We start from the raw sequence: 16,290 nt of genomic DNA, 5'->3' as shown, positions 1-16,290 counted from the left end.
TTGCTGCTCTCCTGAAAAATTCCCCATCTCCCACACACCCTAAGTCCGCCTCTCTCGCGTTCAGCTTTTCAGCAGCTATTTCTCAACCAAGACCAGCTATAGATAAGAACACAAGACGCAATATGTGTCTTACTGTAACCTCAAAGGATTAGGAAGAGCCAAATCAAGAGTCAGCAACTGTTCATTGTCCATCAAGTTCCATTAATACATACAAATTCATACAAGTCGAGCTGAAACAAAATAAACCCAGCGAGCAGTTAAGAGTGTAATCTGTATGTTGTGTGTGTGTGTATGGGAGATTGTGTGTGTGTGTGTGTGTGTGTGTGTGTGTGTGTGTGTGACCAGCCAGTGACCCCAAAGGGCAGTAAGTCTCCAATCACAGACACATTATACACCAGCAGCAGGCAAGATGGCTGCTGTTCTGAAATATGAATGACTGGTTATTTATGCATAACCATTGAGTTTCTCCCACAGGTTGAGATTTAATTAGGGGTGGTTGACCTCATGGGGGGGAGGGGGGGGGGCTGCAAACAGCACTGAGCCACAAAATGCATCATTCCAGCAGAGTTTACTGCTCACTTTCTACTTAGTTTCCGCACAGATAAATTATTATATTCATCATCAAAATGAAGGGAAAAAAATAAATGTAGTGCCAGGTTTTCATTTTCTTTTTTTGTGTCAAATCTCAGACTTTGTCACTCCATGGTAAATCACTTGCACTACCTACATATTATACGAATAAGTAAATATTTCGAGTCACCGTAATTGTCTGTGACTGAAGACAGAAGTCAGAGATTCTCACTGCTCCTGCAGCAACGTGTTGGACGCAGGAGGTCTGAGGGTTCTCCTGCTGTTCGTTAAAACACGCCTCCAGTCGCTCTTAAACAAATTCACCGCGATAATCAAGCCCATCGTTTGTTTGCAAGGCAAAGTAGGAACGCCAACCGCGTCCTAACTTTCGACGAAACTTTACATCCCCGCCACGATTTCTCTGCGGCCCGCCTGAAACCCCCACTGTGACTATGATTGTGACTGCTTTGATAATCACGAAGCGTTATTGTTAAATGTCATGTTTTGAACTGGGTAATTGGGCTACAACATCAGGGGGGCAGTAAGGCAGATATGAAAGGTAAGCATATTGCTAATGACATTAATTCTTCCTGTTTAAACAGTTGGGTAAGAAGGGACGTCTGAGGCGCAAAGTAAACAGTAAATACAGTAAATAATGATACTATAATAAATGTAAAATAAGACTTAAGAGTCTATACAGTCATGCTGTATAGACTTTAGTAGGTTTAGTAGGTTTAATGTATGTTTAGCACAAAGTATTGATTAAATTACATTTTGTTCTGAAGGTGTCGTTAGATGAATAGTTATGGGATGACCGCGGTTAATTATTCATTCCGACAGCGACATGAAAGTCTGCGGCGGTTCAACAAAAATGTCAACACCCTGGTGGCACATGGGAAAAGATGAGTAGGATACGTCTTGTGTCTGAACGCATCTTAAATGGTAATCGATGGAGAAGCTTAGATATACGGCGGTCTGGAAGGAAAGCGGTGAACTGATCACCTGACCTGACGTTGCCATATCTAGAGCCACGCTGGCTTAATATCACTTCAATTCGGGGAATACTTCTCACGCTCTCTGAGCAATACGACGCTAATATCTCGCCTCCTCGTCAGCATCCGCCTACTGAACCAGAGGTTTGACCTCAATTCATTCGGAAGCGCCGCTGACAATCCCCAAACACAAAATCATTTAACGAGCGAGTTGTTCATAACGGGTGTGAAAATGTATCTCAGAGGTCAGACATCAACAAGATTCAGCTGTGGCGCTCGGTGATCTTGTTTCCCCCGTGTCATCCTATATTACGGCGATGACACTGAAGACTTCAGATATAAGTAACCAACCCCCTTGTTATATATATATATATATATATATATATATATATATATATTTTTTTTTTTTTTTTTTTTTTTTTTTTTTTTTTTTTTATTTGCCATGAAGGAGCAACACCTGCTGCCTCGTCCATACCATCAGTCCTCCAACAGCCAGAGACGAGAGGAGCCCATGTGCAATGAATCACCACACAAATAGACCCTGGAATTGCTCTGTTGTCAGGGTCATCCTCCCCAACCCCCTTCAGAATGACCTGAAGCACTCCAACACAAATAGGAGGATGATTGTCTCTGGTGTGAAACCATTTCTTTGAGTGGTGCTTATATGAGTTACTTGTCTTGTGTGTGTGTGTGTGTGTGTGTGTGTGTGTGTGTGTGTGTTTATGGCTTCACTATGAGCCCCAAAGGCAATCTTTCCAGATGAAAAGATCTGATTCCCACTCAAAAAAAAAAGTTTTATTTTGGTGGAAATTCAGCTATGAATATACTGTATATAACGTAACATTTTCTATGATCTTCTGAGTCCGATTTATTTAGGTGTCTTATGCTGTGTGTGTGTGTGTGTGTGTGTGTGTGTGTGTGTGTGTGTGTGTGAGAGAGAGAGAGAGAGAGAGAGAGAGAGAGAGAGAGAGAGAGAGAGAGAGAAGGAAGTAATAAAAAAGCTACTCCAGGACTTTCCCCGATCTGTTTTGGAAAACGCAAAAACCTTTTAGGCCTTTTTGTCCGATAGCTACAAACAGTCACCGCTGCCACAATCGGACAAGAGCAAATATTGGACACATTTCGAAAAGCAGATAAGTCTGAGAAGCTGTTTGTTCCCCAGGGAACTGTACCTCTAAAAGTCCTTTCATACAAACATTTAGATATGGAAAATCCTGTTCGGCAGTTCTTATCAAGACATTACAGTATAATACACCGACTGCTTTGACTTGAAGGTCGTAGGCCTGTTTTTTTATGATGTACCACTGTATTTATGGGAAGAATAGAAAAATAGCCAAACAAAATGACTGTACAATGAAATGCTATATGCATTTGAATGATGAATAATGAAGTATCCGTGGGGTCTGATGCGTGAGGAGACTCCTTGATGGCTTCTCCTGAGCCCACACCTCCCCTAACAGCTGGCCATATTCAGTATGCATTAGCCATGTAGAGCATGTGTTTTTGAATAAAGCATGTTCACTCTGCCAATTTTTTTGGTTTTGGATTTCCAGCTTGCTTATCTCTCACAATATCACAGTCCAGATTTCCTTGGAAACCCCCCACCCTTGGGGAAATCACAGTCATGCAGATGTGCCTTCTCAATGCCTGGAGCTCACGACAGGATCATTTTGTGCTCTTTGGAGTTCGATATCAGCGACACTAGTGTATTCAAAGATACTAAACGTCATGCAGGTGGATCTATCCTTCCCTTCGATTCAAGACAAGAACAACCACAATAGGATCATGCAGGAATTTCCTCTCCCGCGGGAGAGAGAAAAACAGGTGGAGAGCAGGGAATCGAAAGTCCTCACCGGCTTGTCATACCATCCTCGGAATGACAGGTGTCAATAAACAGGCTTCCGCAAGGGATATACCCATCCTCGAACGTACGCTGGAGGATATACCCATCGGCAAACACAGGGAATAAAGACCTCAGCTGTCTCTTCAACCCCTGACGCTCGGCTTCTTTTTCTGAAGAGGCTGCAGCTGCAAGGGACTGTCTGAAGGCAAAACCGTGAACCTTAAAACAAGCCGGCAAGAACAAGCCTGCCGTTGAAAAGCTTCAAGAATCAGATAAAGTAAAAGGGAAATGTCCTGTCAACTCATCTCAACCTACCACAGCCGGCTGTCATAGGAGCTCTATGTTTCTTCTTCTTTTTTTTTAAGACATCCCGTGCTGGATGGTGGATGCTGGATGACACGTTAGGATTTGGATTATTGAGACGGGTAGAACCAGGGACGAGCTTGTCACTTTGGTGCTATATTTGGTCGGACAGCAGGAGACTCACGGAGAGACAGTTCCAGTCTGATCTGGCTTGACAGTTATGCTCTCCCACTATGTCCCGTCTTCCACACAACTCGGCTTGACGCACACAGACGAGCGTGCACAAGCAAAGTGACACCCGGCTTGGCGGCGTCGCGGCGGGCGCATGTGCAGAGGATGATGCAGAGTGACATCTCATGGGAAATCAGCGAACACAAACAGCGTTGAGTGTGTACGGTGACGCCTCTTAAGTGTTTTTTTTTTTTTTGGGGGGGGGGGGCAGAAACAGGACATAAAAGGATGAAATAGGCCTAGAATTTAGAAAGCGTCATAAAAATAGAACGACGTATTGCATCACACAATTTGGAATAAATAGCAAGGTCATTCAGCAGAGTTCAAATAACTTGTTTTTTGGAACGTCACAACCCACTGAGCAAGACAATAGATATTTGATCACTCTAAAATATATATATATATATATATATATATATATATATATGCACCTGTCACAACGAGGACCAATTCATCATTAATATCATTTTAGCCAATATTAAGAGGACGACTGCAGACTGTACTTTTTACCACTGGAGGGCAGACACTGCTGTGCTCTTCTGCTCAAACTTTAAAGATGCCCTCCACACATAATTTGAAACATATGAATACTTTGCTTTGAATAATAATTGATGTCTAAAATGTTAAGTTTGTTATCTAGTTAAAAGAAAATCTAAAAATGTAGCAAATATTGTTTGTTTCAAAATTTTAACAAATTTTTAAACTCTTAATTTCCAAAATGAAAGTCCACTCTCAGAGTATGTGCGCTGGAGGTTTTTACGTTTCGACATTACACCTCTGCAAGTTGCATGTTAATCCATGATGTAACAAAACCATCTCTGACAGTTAAACTGTCCTTCCTTCAGATGAATGTGAAAAAAAAAGAGTCAAACTCTGCAAAGTGAAGCTCAAACATCCAAGAGAAGCAACAATAACACACACCTCTGAGTGGAGGCGGACTTTAAGTCGCTGCTGCAAGATATATAATTTGGAAAAAAAACAAAATTAGAGCGATGGGTTCGAAAAAATATTATCTTTTTTGTAAATATTATCTTGCATTTAAAGCAAAGACCGATATCCTAACTGGTGTCAAGTTATTCACCGTCTCGGATGAATTGCCAGCTAAAGTAGCAGCGGAGGGTGTGGCAGACTTTCCCTGCTAAAGGTCAGGTGATCCGAAAAGCCCGGATGAGACAGTGGGATCGGTGGCAAAGTTGATCTAAAGAATGGACAGGAAGTTATACAACGGACAACCTGCCACGATAATCCATCACGCTCCAGGGACAGAGAGGCAGAGCGCACTTTGTGTCTGGATATCTGTACGTATGTGCGTACGAGAGAGAGAGAGAGAGAGAGAGAGAGAGAGAGAGAGAGAGAGAGAGAGAGAGAGAGAAGCGGAGAGGCTCTTATACAACATCTCAGTATATAGGCATTATCCACACTAACCCTCCCCTCCCATTTCCTGCAATCAGGGGAGCTTAGCGAGACAGGATTACAACCAATTACAGGCCTCCCCCGAAGAGCGCGGAGACGGGGCTCGAGGATCATCTGCTTATTGTGTACGACCAGATGGGAGATGATCATTTAGCATTCAAACAAATCAGTCAAAGGCTCAAAAAACGAACGGTTCCTGACGGCATCGCTCACGTTTGATTTAGGCTGAAAGAACACATAACGCCTATTTTAAAGTCTTTATATTTTGGCTTTAATTTCTGTATTGATTGATTTTCAGCCCTTTAGCACTTCATGGTTTTGCACCGACCAACGTGTCTGACACGCTTCCAATCTATGAACCTGGACGGCCCCTCAGGGCCTCTGGCACTAGTGCTTTAGTTGTTCCAAAGTCCAGGACGAAAATGATTTGGTGAGACAGCTTTTAGTTTGTTTCAGTCTGCCTGAGAATCTGAGAGCAGATGATGTCAATATCTTCAAACCCAGCGCTTTAGTCTGAGCTATTATTAGAGTGTTTCATGGCCATTATTTATTTTGTTGTATTCATGTCTTAAAATAAATGTTCCATCAATGTTCTGTCTGTTTTTTTTCCTGGGGACCCATTGTTTGATCCTTTTTAATCCATTTTTACAGCCATTTCCATATCGCCTTATGTGTTATTGAAAACATATACACATGTAAGTATACTTACTAAATGAAACCAAATGAATGCATGCAGGCAGAGTAAACAGGCTTTTGTTTTTTTTCTTCTCAAAACGAACAGAATGTATGAGCCTGTTGTATTAGATTCAATGTTTTTTGTAGGCTACAATTAACACGAACGTTCAGGCTCCCTCGTGTGGCTTAAAGGTGCACTGCACATGTTTTAATGAAAGACTGGATCGATTTTGAGTAAATTTATTCGGTGACCCTATGAAACCTCCTGCTACTCACCTGCGGATGGGTCGACCCAGTATTTCGTGTTTTGTCTATTTCATCTAGATTTGACTTTATTTCATCTTTTTTTGTCTTTTATTCTCTTTCATTGGTCCTATCACTATTCATCACTTTCATTTATTCTGTACATTAGTCTCTCACATAGTTCTCCTGTTTCCATTTGTACTGTTTTATTATAAGCTAGTCAGATAAAGTTTATTTGTTTGATTATCGACATATTAGTACATTTCTGCCTTTTGCAAAGAATACACAGGTTGGTTTCATTCATAATTTATGATTGTTTGGGCATTTCGGAGGAATGCATGCATGAGGCAGGTCCATTTAATTATCCTATGTAGCGTTTGATTGTGGAGTCATGCGGTTATCATCAGAACTATCTTCAGGCAAGTTAAAAAAAAAAAAAAAAAAACTCACCAGAATTTTCTTGGCCTTCCGATTCGGAAAGGTGAGCACGGCATTGTGCTGGGTTGCGCCGCTACAGCTTTGCAGTCGGAGGATTTAACTAACTGCTCTAATTTCCAGTCACTTCCTGTCCAACATACAGAACCTGGAGGAAGATTCTGACTCTGGCTCTCCCAGTTATGTTTGTATCTGTAGTTGCATTGGTATCTTCATCCTCAGGCTTATCAGAGTGAAAAAAAAATCCTTTCTAAAAGCGCAACAGTTTCTTTTGCTAGAAATCGGTCTGCCCTGCCGGGTATGAACACTTATTGATTTTGTCAAACAATTCAAGCTCTATTAACACAATGGGAAGGCTCCTCCAAATTCACTCGGCACTTTTTTTGCTTTGAAGAAGAGCGTGACTCAGCGAAGAGGACCAAGTGTAACTCTGCTGAACTCTAAATGTTTTTTGTGACACCATCACACCGTTCTCTTCTTTTCTCTTCCTGTCATGTCATCTCATCCACTCACTTCCTTTGTCCTTCTTCCTCCTCGTCACGCCTACAATCCTTGTTCACAATTCCTGCGGTGCTTTTGTATCCTCTTTTAGATTATCCAGTGCTTTGCTTTCTCTCCTCTTCTTTTCTACCGTGCGGTGTAGCTGTTCTGCCACAGTCTGACGCAGTGGTAGCCCCCCCCCCACCCCCCCACCCCGATGGCCAGACTGCAGTTCCTGCACACAAGTCCAGCCACTGCTGAGTAATGCGGGCCTGGCTGGCTGGGGAAAGAGAGAGATCCTCCTGTTTCCGTATTCCAGAGGGAAGGAGTGATGATACTGCGGCGAGGCGCCGTTTAACCTGCTGCAGTCAGACAGAGAGGGGGGTTGAGGGCCGCTGGTGCCGCCACACCTAAAGCATTCAGGGATGAAGTGGTCTATCTGCAGTGGCAAGCGGGCGTGCACGCTCAGCTCCCCGCCAGCCTCCACGTGCAACTCGCGGCAGCGTTCCAGCACCGCCAGCACTGCAGAGAGAGCAGCACGGACTGGGTATCTGTCCCCCCCCCCCCCCCCCCCCCCCCCGTCTGCTCTACCTTTTTTACTGGCTCATTCGTCTTACTTTCACTCGACCGAGTCACAGGTTTAAAGCATACAAGGCCGGTCTGCGCCAGTGATATTAAACGCTATTTCAGAGAACTTTAAGAATTGTAAGCCGTTGTGATGGATTGCCGTTGTCTCAACATGCTGTCACAACACAGTTATTGGCAAAGAAGGAAAAACTCACCATAAGCTTCTGGCCTTGGAGAATGTCTTGTCAACTCTAAAATAAGAACAAACAAAAAAACATACAGCTGTTATAAACAAAACTAAGTTCAATTTAATATCATGACATTGTGGTTGTCTTTGTTTAGGGTTAATCAGCAGGAAGTCAGATATACTTACATTTAAAAACTTTCACTAAGTAAGAAAGACAAATTAGAATACATACACCAGATGGCATATAACTGAGTCCGACACTCACTGGTAGTTTCCATGCTCTTGCCAGCATGCATCTAAGTTTACCCGGACTAATTTAAGTGTGAGAAGTACAGAGGGATAGTGTACCATCCGTTCCACTTATGAAAAGTCCACTGAACTGAGAGAGGTTGGTTATGCAGTGGGCTGGGTTATACTGAAATAACTCCCGCCATCTGCTGAAGTAACATCTCCGAGGATGAAAGGATGAAAGGATGATTACGAGCTCGGCGTTTCTTCAGACAAAATGGGTCTTGTCCTGTTTTGAAATCGCACTTTGAGGCTCATTGCTCAGCGTCAGTCGGGGATAAACTACCATCCGTCTATAGACAGATCTGTGCAGTAATCCCCTCAAACAATAACCAGATGATGCAGCGTTGGAAACGGCTCAGGTTGTGATGCAGAGCACCGTTTCTGCCAATAGATGGCACTGTGTGTGCAGGAGAAACCTCACGTCGGACAGGTGTAATTCATGAATAATGCCCTCTGCTCATCAAGCACAGAGACAGTTATCATGATATTTAATCCATAAATCAGGACTTTAAACAATCTGACACGCAAAAAAAGGAATAAATACTTTTTCTCTGCTTCTAATAGCAAAACACCACTATCATAAACACACACTAACTTCTCTTTTCACCGGCAACAACAAAGTGGACATTTCATACCGATAACTGTTGAACTATGACCCAGCGAATGACTCATGGCGGCGGGGTCTCTTGCGATAGCTGCTGCTGGTGGTGGTGCTGACACAGGGAAAAGGGAATGTTTAGTACGTCTCTCAGGGCCCCTGCAGCTGCCTCTGGTGCAGTAAATTCACCCCTCAGAAATTCAAAGGATGATACACCACCAAACCACACAAAGGCAATACATGATAGGAATAATCCCGGAGCTGTTAGGTTGATTTCACGTCGTTTTCTTCCCTCGCTGCTGACCCGATTTCCTACGACAGTATATATATTCACTTCATCCCTCATGCCAAAGCTACTGACTGCTGTCCACCCCTTGTGTTTCCTAAATCCACCGCACTCATCTTTTCCTGGACATGATTAGTTTTCACGACACCTGAAGGATCGAATAACCAGTTCTGGGAAGAGAAGTCACGCTTGCTGTATCAGAAATAAGACTGAGAGTGTCACGTTAGTAGCTTTGGGAGGCTGTGCTCTGAGCTAAGTGATAGCGAAAGAAAGCTAACGCACTTCCAATGACAATGTTAAGATGCTGATGTTTGACTGGTATAATGTTTATCGTGTTCACCGTTCCTTCAACAGTAGAAAGTGTCTGCAATGACTTCTGCTGCAATGTTAGACTGTATGAATGCGACCCGCACAACTTAATGTTTTCTGGTCCATTCGAGAGGAAGGCTGGGGATGAAAAACGCCACTACCTACTCCTCTGGGTCAAAGGTCGGGACGTTTATAACACATGGACAAACACGGCGGACAAAAGTACTATGACGGCTTTGAAGCGTACGTCATGCCCAAGACAAAAGTCATATTTGCTCATTACGAATTCCACAAAATACATCAAGCGGTTTGAGCGGTTTATGACAGTATTTGAGACAGCTTGTGACAGACCGTAATCGTGCTAACAGTGGAGCGATAAGAGACCGTGTGGTTTTCAGGATTCATTCACAGAGAACAATAGACGTTGAAAGGTCTCATGTAATAGCACGAGCGCAGCCTGAAACCATAGCGAAGCCAAGAACAGGAGGAAAAGAAAACCTGATAACGTCCTCGGGACAGAGGGAGACAGAGAGTGCCGTGAAATATGTTGCTACTGAGGGGAATAAGGCTCGTGGAGTAAAAGACAGCTGCCCAGTCAAAGGACAAGCAGTGCAAGATATGCAACAATTGGAACCGTTGTGCAAAGGTGTGGAAAAGGAAAAGGAGTATGCCCAGTGAATGACAAAAATGCAGACAATGAGGATTTGATTATCGATGCAGTGACACAGGGAAATGGCATGTATGATACAGAGCACGCCTTTGCAGATGTGCAATTTGGTCCAAGCAGAACTGCTGTCAGCTTTAAGTTAGACACTGCTAATGTCCTGAACCAATAGGTCAATTCGATGGTAGCAGCAGAAGGGCCACGCTGAGAGTGTGCCTTGACCCCCGAATACTTGAACAAGTTAGCAGGAGCCTCGATGCCAGGTCAGGTTTCTGAGCTATAAAGCTCACGGAGGAGTCATCCAAGCTGACCACAACAGAGCGCAGTGGTCGGACGGCACCGATTTATCCGCCAAGCCTTTTGGACAGACATCTGCTCAAAACGAATTGAGTCGGAGAGACTTAAAGGTCTACAGGGACTCACAGAGATAGTCGATGAGGTCCTCATCTACGGCAGAAAAAAAAAAAAAAAGGCTGACCTTGACAAAAAAACCTCCGTGCCATCCTGCTGCAGCAGCAGCAGCAGCTCCAGAGAGCAAAGGACTTAGGCTTAACCCAGAGAAGAGCACAATCTGTGCCAACGAGATCAACTATTTTGGGCCACCGTATCACTAAAGACGTAATCAAGCCTGATCCAGCTCAAGATTTCAGCAGTGAGAGACGCAGAGACACATAAAGACAAAAGTGAGCGAGAAACAATCCATGGCATGGTTAACTATTTGTCCCCGGCAAAGAATTTAGGCTTACTTGAGTTCATTATGCAGCGCCTCCAAAGATACAGAGGATGATACTTCAATTACAGAGGTGCGATTTCACTACCATCCACAGATCAGGCCATGGGCATTCCTGTTGCAGGTATACTCTCTCCAGGAAGTCACTGTCTGTTCAGGACCACAGCCTCAGGCATGGACATGCAGGGACACACACACACACACACACACACACACACACACACAGTATACGGCATCTTACCTGTGAGTGACACTAAGCCGAAAAGAGACGCACACAGCTCACGTTACTGAGAAAGGTGATCAAGGAAGGATGTCTTGAGAAGAGAAGAATGCGCCCTCAGACCACGGCCAAATGCTGGATCTATCGCGATGAATTTTCCCCAGATGAATGACATCATTTTCAAGGGTGAGAAAATCCTCGTCCATACCTCACAGTTGGCAGAGGTGTTGACCTGAACACACGCCGTGATGAGCAAGACAGGCTGATCTCTTCACATGTAACAACAAGAACTATATACTTACAGTAGACTATTACAGCAGGTATTTCGAGCTTGACAAGGTGCACAGCACAACGGGCCTTCGCCAGACACGGCGTACCAAAGATTGTTGAACGTGATAACGGCCCTCAGTACAAATGAAGGGAGTTTAAAATCTTTGCCAGGACATGGGAGTTTACCCAAATAACCACAGGACCGCACTATCCCCAGGCAATGGTCTCCCTGAGAAATCTGTGCAGATTGCCGAGCCAAAGACCTTTATCTGAGTCTCCTTGAGTATCGCAACACTTCAGTCGATAGCTTCTGATCAGCAACCTCATACGCTCAATCCTGCCCAGCACTCACCAGCAGCTTCAACACAAGGTTGTCAGCCACGGAGACGCTCATGCCAGGAGGGGGGGGGTCCACCAACAACAGCATCGGAAACGATGCCACAACAGGCGAAGCTAAACCGATGTCCTCGCTGCATGAAGGACAGAGTGTCCGATTCCAGGATCATGGATACTGGAAACCAGCAGTTATCGTCTAGCCAGCTGATAGTGACGGATCGTACCACAAAAGGCACAGCTGAGGGGTGAAAGAGTACATCGCAGATTAAAAAAAGCTATGATCACAACGGACAGCGTGCACCACGCGCCGCACAACACCACACGCCGCACAGCACCACACGCCGCACAGCACCACACGCCGCACAGACAACACGGCCCAGAATCGTTTTGGACTTGTGAGGGCAAGTTTGCTTGGAGTTATAGCACAGCGCATTCTGAAGTACAGTAGTGCATTGTGTACAAAACAAGACAACAATGGTGTTGCAATATACAGCTATTGACGATTGTGATGTTCAAAAAATGAAATATTTAAATTTTTAAATTTTAAAGCTGCCTTCAAACATCTGGCCAGGTGAAAACCAGCCTCTCTGGCTCACTCAACAAATACATAAATAAAATGTTAATAACACCCGTGATGATATTGTGTAAATCTATGTCCCCTGCACCTCAAAAAGATATTGTGACAGCCCTAACCCCTAGAACCAAAAGCCCTAGGCCTAGAACCAAAAGTTTAAAGAATAAATGTTTGCACTTCTTCTTTTGTTGTGAGAAATTCCCCAAAAGACAAATGAAAGCTAAAGGCTTCCTCCTTCTCAGAAAACGGTGTAAGTGAGAGGAACCAGGCCCTGTGGGGATTGTTTCTTCGCTGTACTGTGGAGTCACGAATCAACAGACTGCTGTTGTTACAGTGGTACAGTCGCCCCGATTCCCCTCAGTGCAGAAGATCGCTCGTCATTTTCAAACCCCAGGTCTCCACGTGACACATACTGACATTGAAATTCAAATCTACCACCAGCGTTGATTTCACTGAGTCTGACAGACACTGTGTGTGTGTGTGTGTGTGTGTGTGTGTGCAGATACATCAGACCTCCGTCTTAAGTGCGTACTGGTCCTTGGTAGAAAAGCCATAATACTTGTGTTCTGTCGGCTCTGCTCTTGAGAAGCGGAGAGGAAAGCTGTTTTCATATGAACTGCATCACTAAGAATAACACTCTCTAAACCTCATCCTTTGCTGCTCACCCGTTCTCGGGTTTCATGGAATTCCCATAAAATGAAATCAACCAGGGTGTGTCGAGATTATTGGATAAAGGCTCCAAACTGAAATACCAAAACCAATACGGGAAATTTACCGTATTACCTACCCTCGGCTATAAAACGTGATACCCATGAGCTGAGACCTCGTAGCAGCATGCCGGGATAGATAAAGCGAAATTTGTCCAAGATTGTGAAAATGAAGAGGCTCTGTAAGCTGCTAAAACATGCCGACACTCAAATATTTTACATTTCTGACATCTCGCTACAAGCAATAGAAGGGATATGTAAGCTGTCTGATGGCAGAAAATAAGGTTGTTTTCATATAGGGAACAAGAAAACCGATTGTCATATTTCCGACAATCATTCAACTACCAATGTTCCGATCAAATTGAAACTTTACTCATCCCTGCGAGACATAGAGACCGAAGCAGCAGAGCTGAAAAGGAGAACCGTCGTCGGAGTGGACAAAAGTAGGCTGTAAAAGATGCACCTGCACTGATGCATTTCTGGGATATGAGTCATATTTGCACATTCAAATTTCACAGTGAAAACAGTTTGCGTAGGCTAATTTATATTTAAAGAAAGACGAGACGAGCAAGCACATTTCAGGAATTACAGCTCAGGAGGTTGACTGTTCTTCATGCTTCTTCCTCGCTCTCAACTAGGTAACAACCACCAAATATCAGCGAGGGATGGGAAGGCTCGAGAAACCCTCGGCCATCGCCGTGTCAGCTATAGTTCATTCAACTTAATCTGACTTTAAGCGCAACTCCACATTTCCTAATTTCAGCCCTGCTAAACTTTTAAACATTTTTCTTCACTTCAGGAATTAGCTGAGGCCTGCGGTATATATACATCAACTCAGCAACACTGCTCATGGCAAGTAGGTCACCAGACTGGGTTGAGGAGTCGGAACATATAGAAGAGGCACTCTAAATTGTGAATAATCCAGATGGCGACAGACGCATCACAAACCAAATGATCTGCAAAGGTCTGGGACTATACCTGAACATTCATCGTTTTAATACAGCTTTCAGTATTTCACTTTTTAGACGCTCGCTGTGTCTCAAGCGTTTGTCTGACTGTAAAGACGCTTGCAGTAATAACCTTTTGACAGTAATACTTATCAAGAAAGAGTTTTAACACCCAAGTATAAACTCATTGCTGTTAGTCCACATGCTATAGTTAGAGAGACTTTTTAGTATAAACTGATGTTGTGAAACTATTGCTCAGAACATGGTCCCAGCGAACCCAGCCTGCACAGAAATTCTTCTTCTTTCCTACGGCAACAATAAACTGTGCCGGAGTCGTGATTAGTGTCACAGCAAGAGCTCAGAGCATGCTGACTAATGACCAGTTTTTTGGGCTTTATACTCAGCAAACCAAAACGGGTGAAAGAGTCACGCAGGACACCTGTGGGGGATCTTTTTGATACAAAGTGGCATTTTTAAATTCTCTTCAGGGATCGTGTCTAGCAGAATAACAAACAAAAAAAGATTTTTATCCCATAATCAGGACATTTACACCCTTATGAGTTGAAACCAACCTTCCACTAATCTTGCTCTTCATCAATAAACATAACACATTCAGCAAAGAGGGCAACGAGTACTGGCCAATCAGAGGCAGAGTAGGGCAGGTCTTTGCGGATAAAAATAAATGGAAGTAACAGAAATAATTTGGTTACGCTACCGTGTGCCACCATTGGCCTAAGGTTGACTATCCCTGAAATAGACTAAGAGTTGCTACAGTAGCTCTGTGAGGCTTGAGGCAGAGAAAGGCTAACGTGTTCACAGTGACATGCTGATGTTTTGTAGCTATGATGTTTACCATGGCTTGTTTGCTAATTAGCGCTGAACAGAATGTACAATTGAGCCTGCATGGGAATTAGTGTTTGCAGGTATTTGGTCATTAATCAAAAGTATTGGACAAAATACAATTGTACCTGATGATGACTGCATAAACAGTTACAGGATCATCAAAGCAATTACAATTCAACCTGAGGGACCATGAATGTGTCAATAAAATATCATGGCAATCCATCCAACTGTTATCGTTGTTGTCAAAGTATTTCACAAAAAAAAAAGGCAAACATGTCAACTTGCCTGTAAGTGCTAGAGACAAATTCATGGGGGTCACCAATGTCAGTGGGATTCATCCTCTGGGGACCATAAATGTCTGGGCAAAATTCAATGAGAATCCATCAAAGAGTTGTTTAGACTTTTTAGCCTGGACCAAACCGACAAACCGACAAAAACAAGACAGGCGGAAGCCTGGATGAACGCAGCATGTGAGCCTATTCAGTCTACTTTGAATGAGGAATTTCTCAAATTCACCCCTACATACAGTAAACACATAATTCTAATATCAGACTTAGCCATTGTGCTTCAGGATAAGAACTGGATACTGTCAAAAATAGACACACAGAGAGACACAAAAGGTTTGGAGTATTTGTGAACAATATCTTTATACATAACGCTCAGGGAAGTAACAAGAGACATCGTCAAACACCACATGACCAGATCTGGACTGGATACTGTATCTCGACCCAGCGTACTGAATGTATCCATTGACAAGAGAAATGAGCGTAAAGTGGTTCAATGTCCTCATTTAGCTACAGTACAGTAGGACAGTGTATATGAAAACACACACACACACACACACACACACACACACACACACACACATGCTGGTACCACAGCTATGCTTAAGCTAGTAGGAACTGCGATATCTATCATATCCACCAAACAAAAACCACGTTTTCTGTTGTCATGATTAGTATTTGTTTATTTTGTGATGTCACGTCACTCAGACTCGTGGAGTTTAATGTAATCAGTTTAGTTTCATTGTAATGCTAACGTAGGAGTTTGTTTGGAACTTTCCCTCCTTGTTTCCTATTAATCAAATCATTTCTTGTATTGCTCTCCTAATGAAGTCATTTCCTGTGTTAAGATACTGTTTAAGGAGACTAATTCAAAATTCAGAGTATACCTATTGCCTCCAAACAGCTCTCAACCTGAGCCAGTGGCTTGCAGCTAACAGTGCTAACAGCGCTAACGGTGGAAGCAACAGTGACAAAGTGCTGACAAAGCTAACAGTGTTTACCTGAGCGGGGATTTAAGATGGGCGCCAGGCTGTTGTTGACACTGTAAGGTAGATAAAATCTGGTGTACATCAAGATATAGTTTTTGGCAAATTGTTTCTGAAGAGAGAATGGAATGAAAAATATGCAACTACTGGTGAATTGGTTAGATGAAGAGGTGCAGAAAATAGTATTCATTCAAATAAAAACCTTTAAATCTTAACACCCATGCAAACCAACTTGATTCCCAACTCGTCACAGTTTTAAAACGTGTTGAATGTTGAGAATTAAAACAAAACTACTTGGTCAGGTTT

The 16,290-nt window shown here is 43.3% G+C and overlaps 1 protein-coding gene across 10 annotated transcripts in view; it reads right to left on the bottom strand.

Annotated features, from left to right (window-relative positions):
• Positions 1-16,290, bottom strand: part of LOC137873419 (rap1 GTPase-activating protein 1-like) — a 43,454-nt gene that overhangs the window by 24,130 nt on the left and 3,034 nt on the right. For all 10 annotated transcript variants that reach the window (XM_068711650.1, XM_068711655.1, XM_068711649.1 and 7 more), the window contains exon 2: positions 7,968-8,003. In XM_068711650.1, coding sequence (XP_068567751.1) covers positions 7,968-8,003 — 36 coding nt within the window. The remainder of the gene's footprint in view (positions 1-7,967; positions 8,004-16,290) is intronic.

Source organism: Cebidichthys violaceus, unplaced genomic scaffold (genome assembly GCF_023349555.1).
Source record: "Cebidichthys violaceus isolate CVI_PGR_0920_01 unplaced genomic scaffold, fCebVio1.0.p SCAF_165, whole genome shotgun sequence".
Classification (NCBI taxonomy): Eukaryota; Metazoa; Chordata; class Actinopteri; order Perciformes; family Stichaeidae; genus Cebidichthys; species Cebidichthys violaceus.
The sequence above is the reverse complement of the archived record's forward strand: the minus strand, read 5'-3'. Positions and strand labels throughout refer to the sequence as shown.